The following is a 14,469-nucleotide window of genomic DNA, read 5'->3' on the forward strand; positions in this document are numbered from 1 at the left end:
CCCCCATCCTTGTTATTGAACTAGGAATGCCTCCCCTGGGATTGAATACTGGTGTGAACTAGCAGCCTTCTCAGGTTTGATCTTATTTAAAGAGATACTCTCCCGTTTCCTCCCTTCTCCCACCTCCAGATCTCGGGAGATCATGCCAGCTTGTATTTCAAGAGGTGAGAAAAGTAAAAACGCAAAGCCATGCCAGGAATCAAGACTAAATGGGTTCACAGATTGGGAAGGCAGCAAAGCTGTTCTTGCTGGCGTCTTTAGCTCCCAGGGGGTTCTCCCACCCCCTCCTTTGCCGCAGGCCACGCATTCCCCCCTCTGCCAGGAGACCTCGTCCCCCAGGCACTCCTGCCTCCCCACTCACTGCAGAACCAGCTTCCAGCAGCAAGGCAGGCTTTGAGGTTCTGGAGCCTGGGAAGCCCCAGGGGCCCCGAGGAAGCCTCCGAGGGTGCCGGGGAAGCCTCAGGGAGGCGGCTCACCTTCCGCGCACATGCAGTCGTCAAAGCATTTGTTGTTGAGGCCTCGGTTGTGGGGCGTGCAGAGGTGCTCCCGCAGGTCACAGCAGCTGCCTGTGAAACAGCAAGCCCAAGCAGTCAGCCGCGAGAGTCAGACCCCTCCCTACCACCCTGTACATGGTCCCCTTGGACAGGAGATCTATCATCCCTGTAGCAAGGCGGGTCTGGCAGGGTGGGCCATCTGGTTCACAAGGCTCCCGGCTGGAACCATGGATGGATGTCATGGCCATGGCTCCCCCGGGTTAGGGGGCAGAGGCTCAGCTGCTCCAGCTGGGCAACCGATGGATCATTGGGGAGCAAAGTTAGGTGGGACCACCTCCTGGGGACAGCGGGTGGAACAGCTGGTGGCAGGAGTGAATTATCCAATAGGCAGGGTAAGCACAGTGCTTACCTTGCTTACCAGATCGTCTGTAGCGAACAATTCACATTTTTTCACCATATTGAAGGTTCTGCTTCTAGGTATGGCTGGCATCTGTCTCTCTCCCATTCCCACACCACCTTCCTACAGAATCAAAGCCTCTTTTCAAATTTACAATCCCTGACAGGGGCTGATGACCCAGCAAGCAAGGTAAGCGTGGGCTTACTTGTGCTTACTTACTAATCTGTTCTGAACAGTTTCACAAGTTTTTCACCACAAACCCATGTGAAATTGTTCACTACAGGTTAGTGGATAATCTTCCCTGGCTGGTGGCCACCAAGTGTGGAGTCAGCTGGGAGCTGGGAAGGATCTCAGGGGTCATTGACTGCAACGGTCTCTTTGGACAGATGGAAATGAGGCCTGGGGAAGCCATGGCATGAGGCCCAAGACAGGCGTAGGTATGGCTTGGCCCAGCCCGGAGCCAGATCTGAGAGCGGACTGTCCAGCTAGCCCAAGTTCCAGCCTTTTCTTCCTGCTCAGAGTGGACACTGTTGTTAGTTGCCATTGGGTTGATTCCAACTCATGAAAACCCCACGTGTACAGAGTAGAGCTGCTCCATAGGGTTTTCAACGCTGTGACCTTTCAGAAGCAAATCGGCAGGCCTGTCTTCTGAGATGCCTCTGGGTGGGTTTGAACCTCTAACCTTTTGGCTCGTAGTTGAGCGCTTAACTGTTTGTGCCACCCAGGACTCCTCAGGTGAACCCAATGGTTTGGAAATGAAGCAGCCTGCCGGCGAGCTGGCTGTCTGGCTTCCACAGTGCCACACTGCCCCTTGGTTGCTGTGTTTGTAGAATAGTTTGGAATGAACAAGTGTGGGCCATGGAGGTGTGCACTTGGGCCTCCCTATAGGACAGTGCTTGCTGCTCACCTGCTAGGAGGGCAGTTCCCTGACAGTCGCCAACTGTTAGCCCCTTAGGAGCTACCTCAGCTTTGGTCGAGGTCACGCTGTCCTCAGCAGCCCCAGCCAGTGACTGACACGTGGTTCCCGTAACAGGCCGACTCTGCTCTGGAGCGCCCCCTTTGGGCTGGCCTAGACTTTGCTCCACAGTCTAAAGGTTTCCTTGCCCATAATGTTCCCTCCTCCTTCTAACTTTCTTAGCCGCTTCCCCCACCCCCAAAATAAACTGCCTGCATTTCTAACTCCATCTCAGCCCCTGCTTCCAGGAGGCCCCAGTGGACCCAAGGACCTGCAGGTTAAGGCATTAATTGATCAAAACCTCAAGCACTTGTCTTCAGATAGTCTTGATGATGACAGCTGCTAAGCAGTGAGGATGAAGATGCTGGTGAAAGCATCCCTCAAAAGCCCTCCAGAGTTGTGAGGGAACAAGACAAGTCAAGCCTTGCCAGGTTTTCAGAGGAAGGGGTCAAGAGAGGGGACGTGTGATTCGAGGCAGTGCGGGGCAGTGGTTAAGAACCACTTTCTAGCTATGTGACCTCAATGAGACACTTAGCCTCTCTGGGGCTCAGTTTCCTTGCCTAAAAAGTGGGGATGACAATGTCTCTTTCTCTGGGTAGATGTGAGGATTACACGAAGTAATGTATGACAGCAACTTTCAGTAAGTAGTAACCAAGTTGTCGTTGAGTCAATGCTGACTCATGGCAACCCCATGTGTGTCCGAGTAGCGCTGTGCTCCATAGGATTTTCAATGGCTGATTTTTCAAAAGTAGATCACCAGGTATTTCTTCTGAGGCGTCTCTGGGTAGACTCGAGCCTCCAACCTTTTGGTTAACAGCTGAGTGCTTTAACTGCCTATACTACCCAGGGACCAGTAAGTCATATCCAGTGTTATTATTTATTGTTTGTAAAGGGTCAGTGAGCCTCAGGCCCTGGTCACATGTCTAGGAATGGGCACCCCCACCCCCTGAAGGTAGGTCTCCTCCCAGCACCCAGTGTAGCGCCTTGAACTCGGGCACTGGTGCGGTAGGTACCTGGCAGGCAGTCTTGGTGATGGTTGCACGGCTCCCCTTCAGCTGGTGATGTTTCGTTACCATCACTGGACAGTTTACCCCGGTGTTTCTCTGGGGACATGAAGATCTGTCATCAGAAACTGAGGCCCAGCAGAGCAGAGAAGTTAATCACCCGGACTCTGGAGTCAAACTGCCCATGCTGCCCCTCCCAGTTTTGTACAAGACACTGTACCTCTCTCTACCTACATTTTCTCTAAAATGGGATCAACAGTAGTACTGACCTAATAGATTTTTTTTTTTTTAAGCATAAAATGAGCTGGTAGATGGAAACCATTTGGCATATAATAAGAACTCGATAGCATTTTCCATTTTGTGTGTTGGGTGACACCCGGTTTGGACTTGACTGCCCCCCCTTCACTTTGGATATCTGTAAGTCAGACTGGGCCCACTGGGGCTGTGCCCCAACAGATGGTTGGTAGCGGGGGAGGAAGCCAGGTGTTGGGGTTGAAGGGTAGGTGGGCATACCTTTCTTCTTTGCAGAGGGCCAGACCTCGGGTTTTAGGTCTTCGTAATCAGTCCAGTCGAACAAGGCCATATCCAGTGTGGGCATCACCTCCCCATCGGGCCTGGGCCGCACCTGCAGAAGGCAGTGCAGAGGAGGGAGACCTGGAGACTTCCAACCTCTGGAAGCAAGAATGCCAGCCAGAGTGGGGAAGAGGAACAGGGGCTCTTCAAAGCTACCTCGTCCTCTGCTTAGAAGCCTGGAATTCCAGCCCAAGAGTTATTCCCTGCGCCCTCCGTGGGCGGGGCGGTGACCACCGTCTGGGCTGGGAAGCAATCTTGCTGCTCAGGGTTTCTAAATGCATGCAGAGGGACTTGGACAGAGCCCAGCTACTCACTTCCCTGCCTGTCCTCTCTCTGGCAGATGTTACCAGCTCTCCTGGCCCCGTCGAGGCTGTGGTCAGTACTTAGCTCTATGTACAGCCCCAGCCAGCAGCCTCGGTCTCAGGGAGCTGAGGGCTAGAGACTGTGGCTGGATCTGCACACAGCCACCTGCTCACAGTAGGACATGGGCAGTAATAGCACCTTCGAGGGCTGGGTTCCTAACAGATGGGCTTCAGGGGCTGTGATGGCGTAGAGAACCGTGCTTTCCTGGGGAGAAGGTCCACTGCTGTTATCAGCCTCTCAAAGGGGTGCAAGACTCGAGAAGGATAAAAAAGATCGGTTGCTAAAAGTTTTATTACTTCTATATATATATATTACTGATCATTTTTAATGATTTTATTTTGAAAACAATTCAAAGCCACAGAAAAGGTGCAAGAATAGTATGATTAACCCCTGTATACCCTTCACTAGATTCACCAGTCCACCACCTGTCAGTTTGGCACATTGTGGTGGCTTGCGTGTTGCTGTGATGCTGAAAGCTATGCCACCGGTATTTCAAATACCAGCAGGATCACCCATGGTGGACAGGTTTCAGCAGAGCTTCCAGACTAAGATGGACTAGGAAGAAAGGCCTGGTAATCCACTTAATTAGCCAGGGAAAGCCCTCTAGATCACAATAGAATATTTCCACTACAGTGCTGGAAGATGAGCCCTTCATACTGGAAGGCGTTCAATATACACAGCGGCCACAACAATGAACTTGAGCTCACCAATGATCGTGAAGATGATGCAGGACACGGCAACACTTCATTCTGCTGTACATGGGGTTGCTATGAGTCAGAGCAGACTAAACGTTAACCATTGGTGAATCTGCCCCAATTGCTCACTTGCTTTCTTTCCATAGTAAAGATTTGAAGCAGATGGGTCAAAGCGTTAACTAATGCTTGTTAATTCTGGGTCATGGGAATTTGGCTTTCGAAGTTATTATTATTATTCTCTGTGCTTTTCTGTACATATAAAATTTTTCCCCTAGGGCCCCACTGCTCCCAATGCAGAGACCCACCTGCTGAGCTGGCACTGGCCTCCTTGGCTGTGCCTAGAGTGAGGCCTCTGGGGTACCTTCTCCTGGGCAGTGGCAGTCCTGTTTCAGGACAGAGTACCCACCTGGGTTGGAGCTGGACTGGACAATGTATCAGGAGACCGGGTTTCAATTTAGGCCCGGTGGTCTCGACTATCTCTTCCACAACCCTGTCTGTGCCTCAGTCTCCCTAAATATACCAAGAGGGGTTTGCATGATGTGCAAAAGATCCTTCTGGCTCCGAGGCTGTTCTGGGGCTCCTTACCTGGGGCCGCAGAGAAGTGACAGGCAGGATCAAGGACTCTTCCGTGGCAGGTGCTGCCTCCAAGGTGGTTAGGAACAGCATGGTGGGGGCCAGGCTGGTGGAGGACTCCTCCATCATAGCATCCTGCTCCTGGTCTTCAGAGAATTCTGCCTTCTTCATCAGGGAGCTGGGACCTCGGACCAAGGCTCGGCCTGAGACAAGGAGCAGGAGACATGGGGGTTCTGTCTGCCCACAGCAGCACCCACATTTTCTGTTGCAAACCAGGGGGCAGCAGGGACCAGGTAACAAGCCCTGGGCTCAGCCAACATGCCTGCTACCCGCTCTCCTAAGAAGGTGAAAACGGGGTGCTCAAGGAGAAAATGTTACCTGGGAGATGGCCCAGGGATTCTCCTTGTAAAGCAAAATTCTAGCAAATCCAAGTTGGAGTTGGCTGGGTGCAGCCATGGGTGTAGTGTTTAAGTGCAACAAATGGGAACTGGCAGGATTAACCATGGGAGGCTCCCTGGAGGAGGTGAGGTTTGAGTAGGGGAGCAATGTGATGCAGGCTGGGGAAAGAGGTCTTTGAGAAGGCTGGGAGGTGAACACAGCAGCTTCTCATATACAAGTGAGTGATCCCTATGTGATGCCAATCCCTAGTCCAGTCCATTTATTGAGCACCCGCTGTGTGCAGAGTCCCATTATTTCATCAAACCATTGTAACATCTCTGGGAGGAAACTGAAGCTCAAAGAGGTTAGGCAACTTGCCTGAGGATACATAGCTAGTGAGTAGCAGAGTCTGGATTTGAACCCAGATCTGTCTGAGTGCAAAGTTAATACTTTTAACCACTAATACCACCTTCCAAGACACATGGGCATGGGGTAGGGAAAGCACAAAGGGAGAGTGTGCAGGGTCAGAGGGTCAGGAACAAAGGGGCTTTGAGAGACCTGGAGGCCCCAGATTCATCCTGCCTCATTTTCTCAGGTCAGGTCTGGCTGTAAGTTCGTTTGGATCAGCTGGGGTCTCTCAACCCTGCAGATGAATCCCAGAGAGTGGAAAGGGGCCTTAGGGACCCTTGAGTTTACCCGGTTCATTCTGCAGACAAGGAAACTGAGGCCCTGTCAGTCTGAGGTCCCACAGCTGGTCAACAGCAGAGCTGGCCTAGCCCTGGGCCTCCCACCCCTGTATCATCTCACTTGTAGGGGGGCCCATTGGTCCACTGAAGCTGGGGGAGCTGTTGCTGAGCTGGGCTGAGTCCTGCCCCATGTGTGCCCTCTGCCTTTTCCCCAAGGATGCCAGCATCCCTCCCCCACCCGACACAGACAACCCCCTGGGGCGAGGGACCTGAGAGTCTAAGCTGAGGGACCGTGCTCTGCCCACTTGGAGGGTTACCGCAGCCCCAGCAGGGAAGCAAAGACCAGTTGCTGCAGGAGAAAGGGGGCTGGGTCTCCATCCTCCTCCCCCTGCAGAAGCATGCCCCCAATGTTTATGGCACTCTGCCTCCAGAGGCTCTCTTGCCACATGAGGACACTTGGAAGCTGAGGTTTCTACCTGGGCTCAGTGCCAGGTGTCTATGGGGAGGGGCCATCTGGGTAGAGCTGCTGGGATAGGTTTGCTCGGAGACTGAATGGGCAAAGCGGACACCCGGGCAGTGGGGGCCAGATAGCTCACAGGGATGGAGGGACCATGGAGGAAGCATCAAGGAAGGTGGCAAGGGCTGGCGGGCACCATGATGGCGACCCTCCTTAGGTCCCCTTTTTCCAGTGGGACAGCACTGATTCAGCTTCAAGAAAAAGCTGAGAATTAACTAGTTACAGCTACTGCTCGTCCCCCCTGCCATTTGTCGGGCATCATTCTAAGTGCTCTACATATCAAGTCTCTGAATTCACACTGAGGAAACATGAGACCGGTATCCCCATTTTGCAGAGGGGAAAACTGAGGCACAGAAAGGTGATTTGTCTAGGGCCACACAGCTAGTAAGTGATAGAGCAAGGATTCGAAACTGGGCAGATCTGGCTTCAGAGTCTATGCTCTTAGCCACAACTCTGCTTCAGAGATGAAGAAGTGATTGCTTTAAAGGCTAAGGCAGTAGTAATATGGTGTACCTGAAGGACACTGAACTGTTCCATCTCTACTCAGGACTTATAACCAGTTGCTGTCGAGTCAGCTCTGACTCATGGTGACACCATATGTGTGGGAGTAGAACTGTGCTCCATAGGGCTTTCAGTGGCTGATTTTTCAAAAGTAGATCACCAGGCCTTTCTTCTGAGGTACCTCTGGGTGGGCTCGAACCTCCAACCTTTGGGTTAGCGGCCGAGTGTGTTAACCATTTGCACCATCCAGGGACTCCACTCAGGACTTACAGTACCATGGATTTAGGTCAGACACAAGGTAGGACTTCCTGATTTAGGTGAATCATATCCTGATAAGACTGAGCTTCCATTGTCACATATCCCTCTCCTAGTCCTATACCCTCCTCCCAGGCCTCTCCCCACACCCTCCCCTTACCAGATCCTCTGACTTTAGTGAGACCCCTCCCCTCCACTGGGTACCCACTGACTGTTGATTTTGAGGCCTCTGGATGTCCTCCTGGGGACCTCACCCCACTGATATCTCCCTCCACTCCCCCTCTCCTGTTCCTGGAGTCCCCTGGCCATTGGGGCCTGAGTCCACCCTTTCCTCCATCCCCATCCCTCCCATCCCTTTGCAAGGCCTGCCTCCCCACAGATCTCCAATACCTCGGTGCAGCTTCAACCTGTCCCTGCGTCTCTTGTGCTCCCTGCCGTGTTTCTTCGCCCTCTCCAATCCTGGGGACCGGTTCTCCTTCTCAGGGTAGGGCAGTGCCAGCCCCAGGAACAGGTCCTTGTCCTGCAGCAGGCCTGCAGGACTCTGCCCAGGCAACAGGTCCCCTACCCCAGGCAGCCTGGAGGCCTGCCTGGTAGTGGTGACCACAGCCCCATCCTGGGCCCGGCCAGGCATGCCTGGGCCCCGTGCCTTCTTGCCCAGGCCCCGCCGGCGGTGGTGGCTGGCCTGAGGTGTCCAGAGTGCTGTACGCGGGAGGTCGATGTGATTCTCAGGGAGGTTCTGGGCAGGAGTTCCAGGTGCCAGGGAGCCTATGGGGCTTAGCTCCAGGAGCACCAGGAGGGCCAGGAGCAGCATGGGGGCAGCGTGGGTGGGGGGCCTGGCCATGGCCTCCTTCCTGCAAGAAGAGCAGCACTGTGAGGGCAGCTCCACAGCCTTCCTCCTTCTCCCCACCCTCAAGCCCCCTCCATCACTGTGCTTCTCCACACGGGTGGAGGGAGGGGACTTTGCCCCCAGGGGACATCTGGCAATGTCTGGAGATATTTTGGGTTGTCACAACTGAGATGCCCTAGTTATGACATGATACTGGTGTCTAGTGGGTGGAGGTCAGGGATTTTGCTAAATACCCTACGATGAACAGGACAGCCCCCCAACAAAGAATCATACAGCCCAGAACATCAACAGTGCTGAGGTTGAGAAACCCTGCCTTAAGCATTTTAAGCAACATCCAGGTTCCAGATTAATCTAGAAGTCCTTTCTCTGCATAAATAAATCTCTATCCTTTGCCAAGTCTCCTGGAGCAGAGCCCAGCCTGGAGGGTCCACCTTGTCTGGGTCCAGGGACTTGACTGAAAGCCTAAACACAAACAAATGGAACAAGAGCTTTGAGCACATGCAGTACTCCAGGAATCATGGTAAGTCCTTGATGTGAATTTATGTCACTTAGTCCTTTCAACAGGAGCCATGGCGATGCAGTTGTTAAGCACTCAGCTGCTAACTGAAAGGTCAGTGGTTCGAACCCAATAGCTACTCAGCCGGGGAAAGATGTGGCAGTCTGCTTCCGTAAAGATTCCAAACTAAAAAAACTCATTGTTGTCAAGTCAATTCCGACTCATAGCGACCCTACAGGACAGAGTAGAACTGCACCATAGGGATTCCAAGGCTGTAATCTTTATGGAAAGGAGCCCTGGTGGCACAGTGGTTAAGCGCTCAGATGCTAATGGAAAGGTTGGTGGTTCGAACCCACCAGCCGCTCCAAGGGAGAAAGATGTGGCAGTCCTCTTCTGTAAAGATTACAGCCTTGGAAACCCTATGGGGTGGTACTACCCTGTCCTATTGCGGTCGCTATGAGTCGGAATCGACTTGACGGCAGTGGGTTAGTTCTTGGAACAGCTCTCTGAAGTGGGTCTTATTTAAAAAAAAAAAAAAAAATCATTGCTGTCAAGTCAATTCCGACTCAAAGCAACTCTATAGTGACATATAGGACAGAGTAGCACTGCCCCGTAGGGTTTCCAAAAAGTAGCTAGTGGATTCAAACTGCCAGCCTTTTGGTTAGCAGCCAAGCTCTGAACCACTGCGCAACCAGGGCTCGGGGTCCTATTAGTACCCCATTTTTCTGAAGAGAAATTAAGGCTCAGAGAGGTTAAGCCACACCTAGTAAGTGGCATCTATGTAACTCATAAGCCTGTGCTTTTAACCTCTAAGTCAGTCGCTGTCCAGGACAGCACAGCTCTGTCCTCTCTCCTTTTCTCTTCCTCCCATGAGGAGCGCTGAGGTTACTTCCTTGAAGTCAGTGTGGTTCCTCCTTCCCTCCCTTCCTCCCTCCAGGTACAAGCAGGGAGGGGGTGGGGCCTGACACAGCACAGTCCCTGGTGGGGCTGAGGCGCTTGGCTGACCCCTGCAGGGTGGGGTGAGCAGTCCTTGACCTACCCTCAGGATAGCCTCCCATTGCCCACACGAAGTGGAGCCTCCTTGGGGCCCCCTGCTCTGTCCCCACGCTGGAGGAAGAAGCTGACCCCTGGCTGGCCCAGAGGGCCTCCTAGCCTGAGGGAACGGTGGGGGTATCTGCGAACTCTGGAGACCACCCACCCACCTGCCCATGGTCCCCACCTGTCTCCACTCCACCAGCCTCACTCTACCCAGACAGGTTCAGCACCAGGTTAGCCAGGCTAATTGAATTTTTATGGCCCCTGGGCCTCCCTCGTAGTCCATTAGGCTTGCAGAGGTGCTTACGCAACTGTTTCTTTGTGATTTGTGGCCATATAATTGCCCAGCGCTGAGGCTGGGTTGGCAGCTGGGAAAGATTCCCGGCATTGCCCCCTTCATGCTCTCAGCTCCTGCGGCCCACCTGGCTACGCCCCTGAGTGAGGGGCCTTGGTGTGGGGCCCTCTGGGCCAATCCACAATGCAGAGCAGCATCTGGGGACCAGGCAGGGGGACAGGTGGGTGACCTTGCCCCATCACTGAACAGGGTGACCACTCCGAGAGGGGTTGGGGGCTGCTGAAGGAAGGGAAACACATCCTTCCAGTCCCCCAGAACCCGAGCCTCATCTGGTCTGGGGAGGAGCCTCTGAGAACTGCCATTATCCTGCTGTCCTGTCATCCAGCCTGGAGTGTCCTTTTCCCTCAGAGGCCTGGGTCCTGGCCTCCACTGCCCACCCCTAGAGCCTGGCCTGAGAACGAGGTCCTCCCACCACTTACCATCTTGCCCTATTATGGGAGCCTCCTGTGTTTCCTGGGTAAGCCTTGGTGGAGAGTGGGGAATACTGGGATGGGCATCTTGTGACACCCCCCCGGTCCCCCTCACACACACATCCATTCCTCAATCCTCAGACTATAAACGGTCACTCCCACCTTGCTGGCAATGAGAGGCTCCTGCCCATCAGCCTCCCTCCGGCATCTCCATAATGAGGGCTCCAGAGGCTGAAGCTAAACGCAGCTGGGCCTGACCTCCTGATTCCTGAGGCAGCCCCGTGGGAGGAGGGCCCGTTTTGAAGGCCTGTCAGTCAAGCATTGTTGGGCTCAGAGGGGGGACTCAAACCCAGTTTCAAGGCCTGTGGAGGAGCTGGGCATCTCTCTGGGCTAGTATGTGCCTGAGACGGGCCAGACTGTGCCCTCTGCTCTCGCTGTGATGTAGAGAGGCTGGAGTCTGCATTGGATGCTGTCCACAGCCCACCATGCTCTTCTTTCCTGCTGGGACGTTGAAGCACACAGAGCAACCCCATCAACAGAGAACCTGCCAGTTGTTGGCCAGTGAATGGAATCCTCTCCCCACCAGCCCCATCCTGGAGGTAGAGAGGATCAAGGCAAGGAACCAGATGAGGCTTGGCAGAGAGATGGGCAAGGACAGGCATCTCGAGGGTCCCTGAACCATACCCATTACCGTCAAGTTGATTCCAACTCATAGCGACCCTATCGGACAGAGTAGAACTGCCCTACAGAGTTTCCAAGGAGCGCCTGGTGGATTTGAACTGCTGACCTTTTGGTTAGCCAGTGTAGCATTTAACCACTATGCCACAAGGGTTTCTGAGGGTCCCTGAGGACACAGTAAATGCTGGTCTCAAAGGCCAGCTCCTCCCCTCCAGAGACACAAGACAAAGCCCATCTCACACCCTGAGTTCCAACACCCCCCTGTATCACGACCCCACCCAGTCATGGCATCTTGTCCCTCCCATCTATGTCCTGTTGCCAAGCGGGTCCATTCTTAGCATCCAGAACCCCAAGCTTAGTGACATCTTTGTTCCCTCCCACCCTTCAGGCTCCATGAATTAAGGTTGCTGCCAGCCTGGGGCAGAGGAAGAGGGGATTTTTGGCGTGCACCCACACAAGTGCCATCCCTTTCCCCAGACTTCATCTGCACCATCCTGTCCCCAGACCGAGCCCATACTGTTGCCTGATCAAAACTATCCATGACTCACTATTACCTTTCCAGTTAACCGTAGACTCCTCACTTTGGCACTCAAGACCTTGTATAATGTGGCCCCAACCTGCTTTGCAGTCCTAACATCTACTTTCTCCCCTTCACAGCCAAAGGAGACTCTCCCCTGGACCCCATATACATCTCACCTTTCCCATCTCTCTGTTCTTGCTTAGGGTGTTCCCCCTGCATGGAACAACCTCTCCTCCCCACCCGCATAACTATCTGTCCATATCCTGCCAGTCCTTTGGGGCCCATCCCAATTTTCCCTCCTCCAGGAAGCCTTTTCTGGTTTCCCAAATAGAAGTGCTCCCCCCTGCAGACTCCCACGTGGCTTTGCTCTGCTCTTGAGACCTCACGTGCCATTTTGTGCTGGGGCTCTCAGCCTTTCCCTGACTAGACAGGAAGCTGTGCCCCAGTTTTCCCTCTGCTTCTCTAGTATCTACCAGTTGACCAGTTGCTGTTGAGTCGATTCTGACTTGTGGTGACCCCATTGTGTCAGAGAAGCACTGTGCTCCACAGGATTGTCACTGGCTGATTTTTCAGAAGTAGATCTCCAGGCCTTTCTTCTGAGGTCCCTCTGGGTGGACTCAAACCTCCAACCTTTCAGTTAACAGCCGAGTGCATTAACCTTTTGCATCACCCAGAGGTAGCATCTACAGGACCTGAAGATAATAGGCACGGAGAACTATGGATTGGAATGGAAGTGGATTGAGCACAATTAGATTTACACCTAAGCAGCAGGTCATACATAGATCCCCTGTGTGTGTGTATGCCTATGCGTGTGTGTGTGTGTGTGTGCATGTGCGCGATGGAGTGAGAGCTAGGGAAGTTCCAAAGTCCCAGGTCCTGGAGGTCCTGGCATCCCTTTGCTCTGTAGGTGGGCAAAGGGGCTCCCTGAAGACAGCATGCGCCCCTCTCTCCCAGCCGACAGGATTTGTACACTGATCTTGGCACAGCCCAGCAGCTGAGATGCCAGCCTGGCAGAGGGCCACTCAGGAAACATGGCTGCTACCGAAGTCGTGCCAAGGATCCACACAATGACAGATTCCACTCCATCCTGTCACTCTGGAAGCCAGCAGAGGCTGAGCCCCAAAGCACCAAGCATCCAGGCAAAAAGGGAAGCAAGTGCCCCCCACCTCCACCCCCATCAACTCTGGAAATTTCTGCTGGTGGCTTGCTCACAAAGCCTCCTCTTCTGGTCTCTCCTCCCCAGATTGGGGATCATCAACTGCCTGGGGTTGCCCTGGACAAGAGGAGTCGAGGGACATCAGGACCGTCCATAGCCCAGACACAGCCCTCTCACTACTGAGGGCTCATAGTGGATCCTTCTAAACAAAACAACAGAAGCAATGATAATAATAGAAGCTGCCACTCGCCAAGCAACTCTTAAGCCCCAGATGTCTCCTGTGCTCCACGTGTTATTTTGTCTTTGCAGCAGCCCTGCAGGTAGAGTTCTCCAGGTTTTTAAAACGAGGAAACTGAGGCTCTGGGAGGGTAAGCCACACATTGGAGAGCACATGGCAGGGGAGTGGCAAAGCCACCTCAAGACTGGCTTCTCCCTGTATTCTGTGTACACGGGACATAGTCCTTGCCCTCATCGCCTGCACCCAGCTTCATCAGGGTCACCTGCCTCCCCACCATCTTCACCCTTGAATGCACTCATGTCCCAGGAGGGGGACCAGACACTGGCAACTGGGAAAGGAAAACATGGAGGGGAAGGGAAAGGGGCTTATCTCATGCCCCCTCCTATCCCCCATCCCGTGGCGAGAGCTGGAACCCTGAGCCAAGCTGTCTCCACCCAGGAGGCTTTGGGAACAGCGTCATACACAAAGGAAGGCAATTAATCAAGACTGGAGTCTTCTTTGATTCCTGAGCCTCTGCTCCCTCAGCCTTCCATTCAGGGTGTGCTATTTAGGGGCCAGGAGACTAAGGGGGCTCCTGCCCCACCCTCCTGGTAGACAACTGTGGAGCAGGGTCATCCCAGGACAGCCGTAGGGTCAGCGTCCCACCTGGCTCAGCAGCTCCCCCAGGGCAGAGTAGTTTGGGAGGGGGCAGGGGAGTGTGTGGGGAGGAGGAAGGACTGACTGCCAGGGGCTGGGATGGGCTGGACTGGGATAATTGTAATGCTCTGATGGAGCCGAAGGCTTATGATACCCCGACCATGCTATGAGCCAGACCCACCTTTTGGTTAGCAGCCGACTCTAACACACACGGTTGCCGTGAGTCGGCAACGGGTTTGGTTTTTTGATATTCTCCACTTTTAGTCAGTAGAACAAATCTGATCACTTCCTTGCTGGCTTAAAATTTTTCAGTGGACATTTCTGCACTACATAGACAAGGGATTAAGCTCCTTAACAAAAAAAGAACTTTCATTCCCTCTCAGCCCAGCACACTCCAGCCTGGGAGCCCTGGGATGGGACAGGGCTGGTATCCCCAGAGCCAGTCGATACTCAGAAGTGTTGTTGTTATTCGCTGTTGTTAGCTGCTGTCAAGTCAGCTCCAATTCATAGTGACTCCACATACAACAGAACGAAACACTGCCTGGTCCTGCGCCATCCTCACAATGATTGTTATGTTTGAGCCCATTGTTGCAGCCACTGTGTCAATCCATCTCATTGAGGGCCTTTCTCTTTTTCACTGACCCTCTACTTTACTAAGCATGATGTCCTTCTCCAGGGACTGGTCCCTCCTGATAACACGTCCAAAG

General features: G+C 53.5%; 1 protein-coding gene across 1 annotated transcript in view; it reads right to left on the minus strand.

Annotated features, from left to right (window-relative positions):
- DRAXIN (dorsal inhibitory axon guidance protein) overlaps positions 1–8,232 on the minus strand; it is a 12,479-nt gene extending 4,247 nt beyond the window's left edge. The window contains exons 1-6 of the mRNA XM_004377237.1: positions 7,782–8,232; positions 5,067–5,257; positions 4,787–4,789; positions 3,364–3,475; positions 2,860–2,949; positions 477–566 (exon numbers count right to left, since the gene is read on the minus strand). Of these exons, the coding sequence (XP_004377294.1) occupies positions 477–566; positions 2,860–2,949; positions 3,364–3,475; positions 4,787–4,789; positions 5,067–5,257; positions 7,782–8,232 (937 nt within the window). The remainder of the gene's footprint in view (positions 1–476; positions 567–2,859; positions 2,950–3,363; positions 3,476–4,786; positions 4,790–5,066; positions 5,258–7,781) is intronic.
- Positions 8,233–14,469: the final 6,237 nt, after the last annotated feature.

The sequence above is a fragment of the Trichechus manatus genome, unplaced genomic scaffold (assembly GCF_000243295.1).
Source record: "Trichechus manatus latirostris isolate Lorelei unplaced genomic scaffold, TriManLat1.0 scaffold00048, whole genome shotgun sequence".
Taxonomy (NCBI): Eukaryota; Metazoa; Chordata; class Mammalia; order Sirenia; family Trichechidae; genus Trichechus; species Trichechus manatus.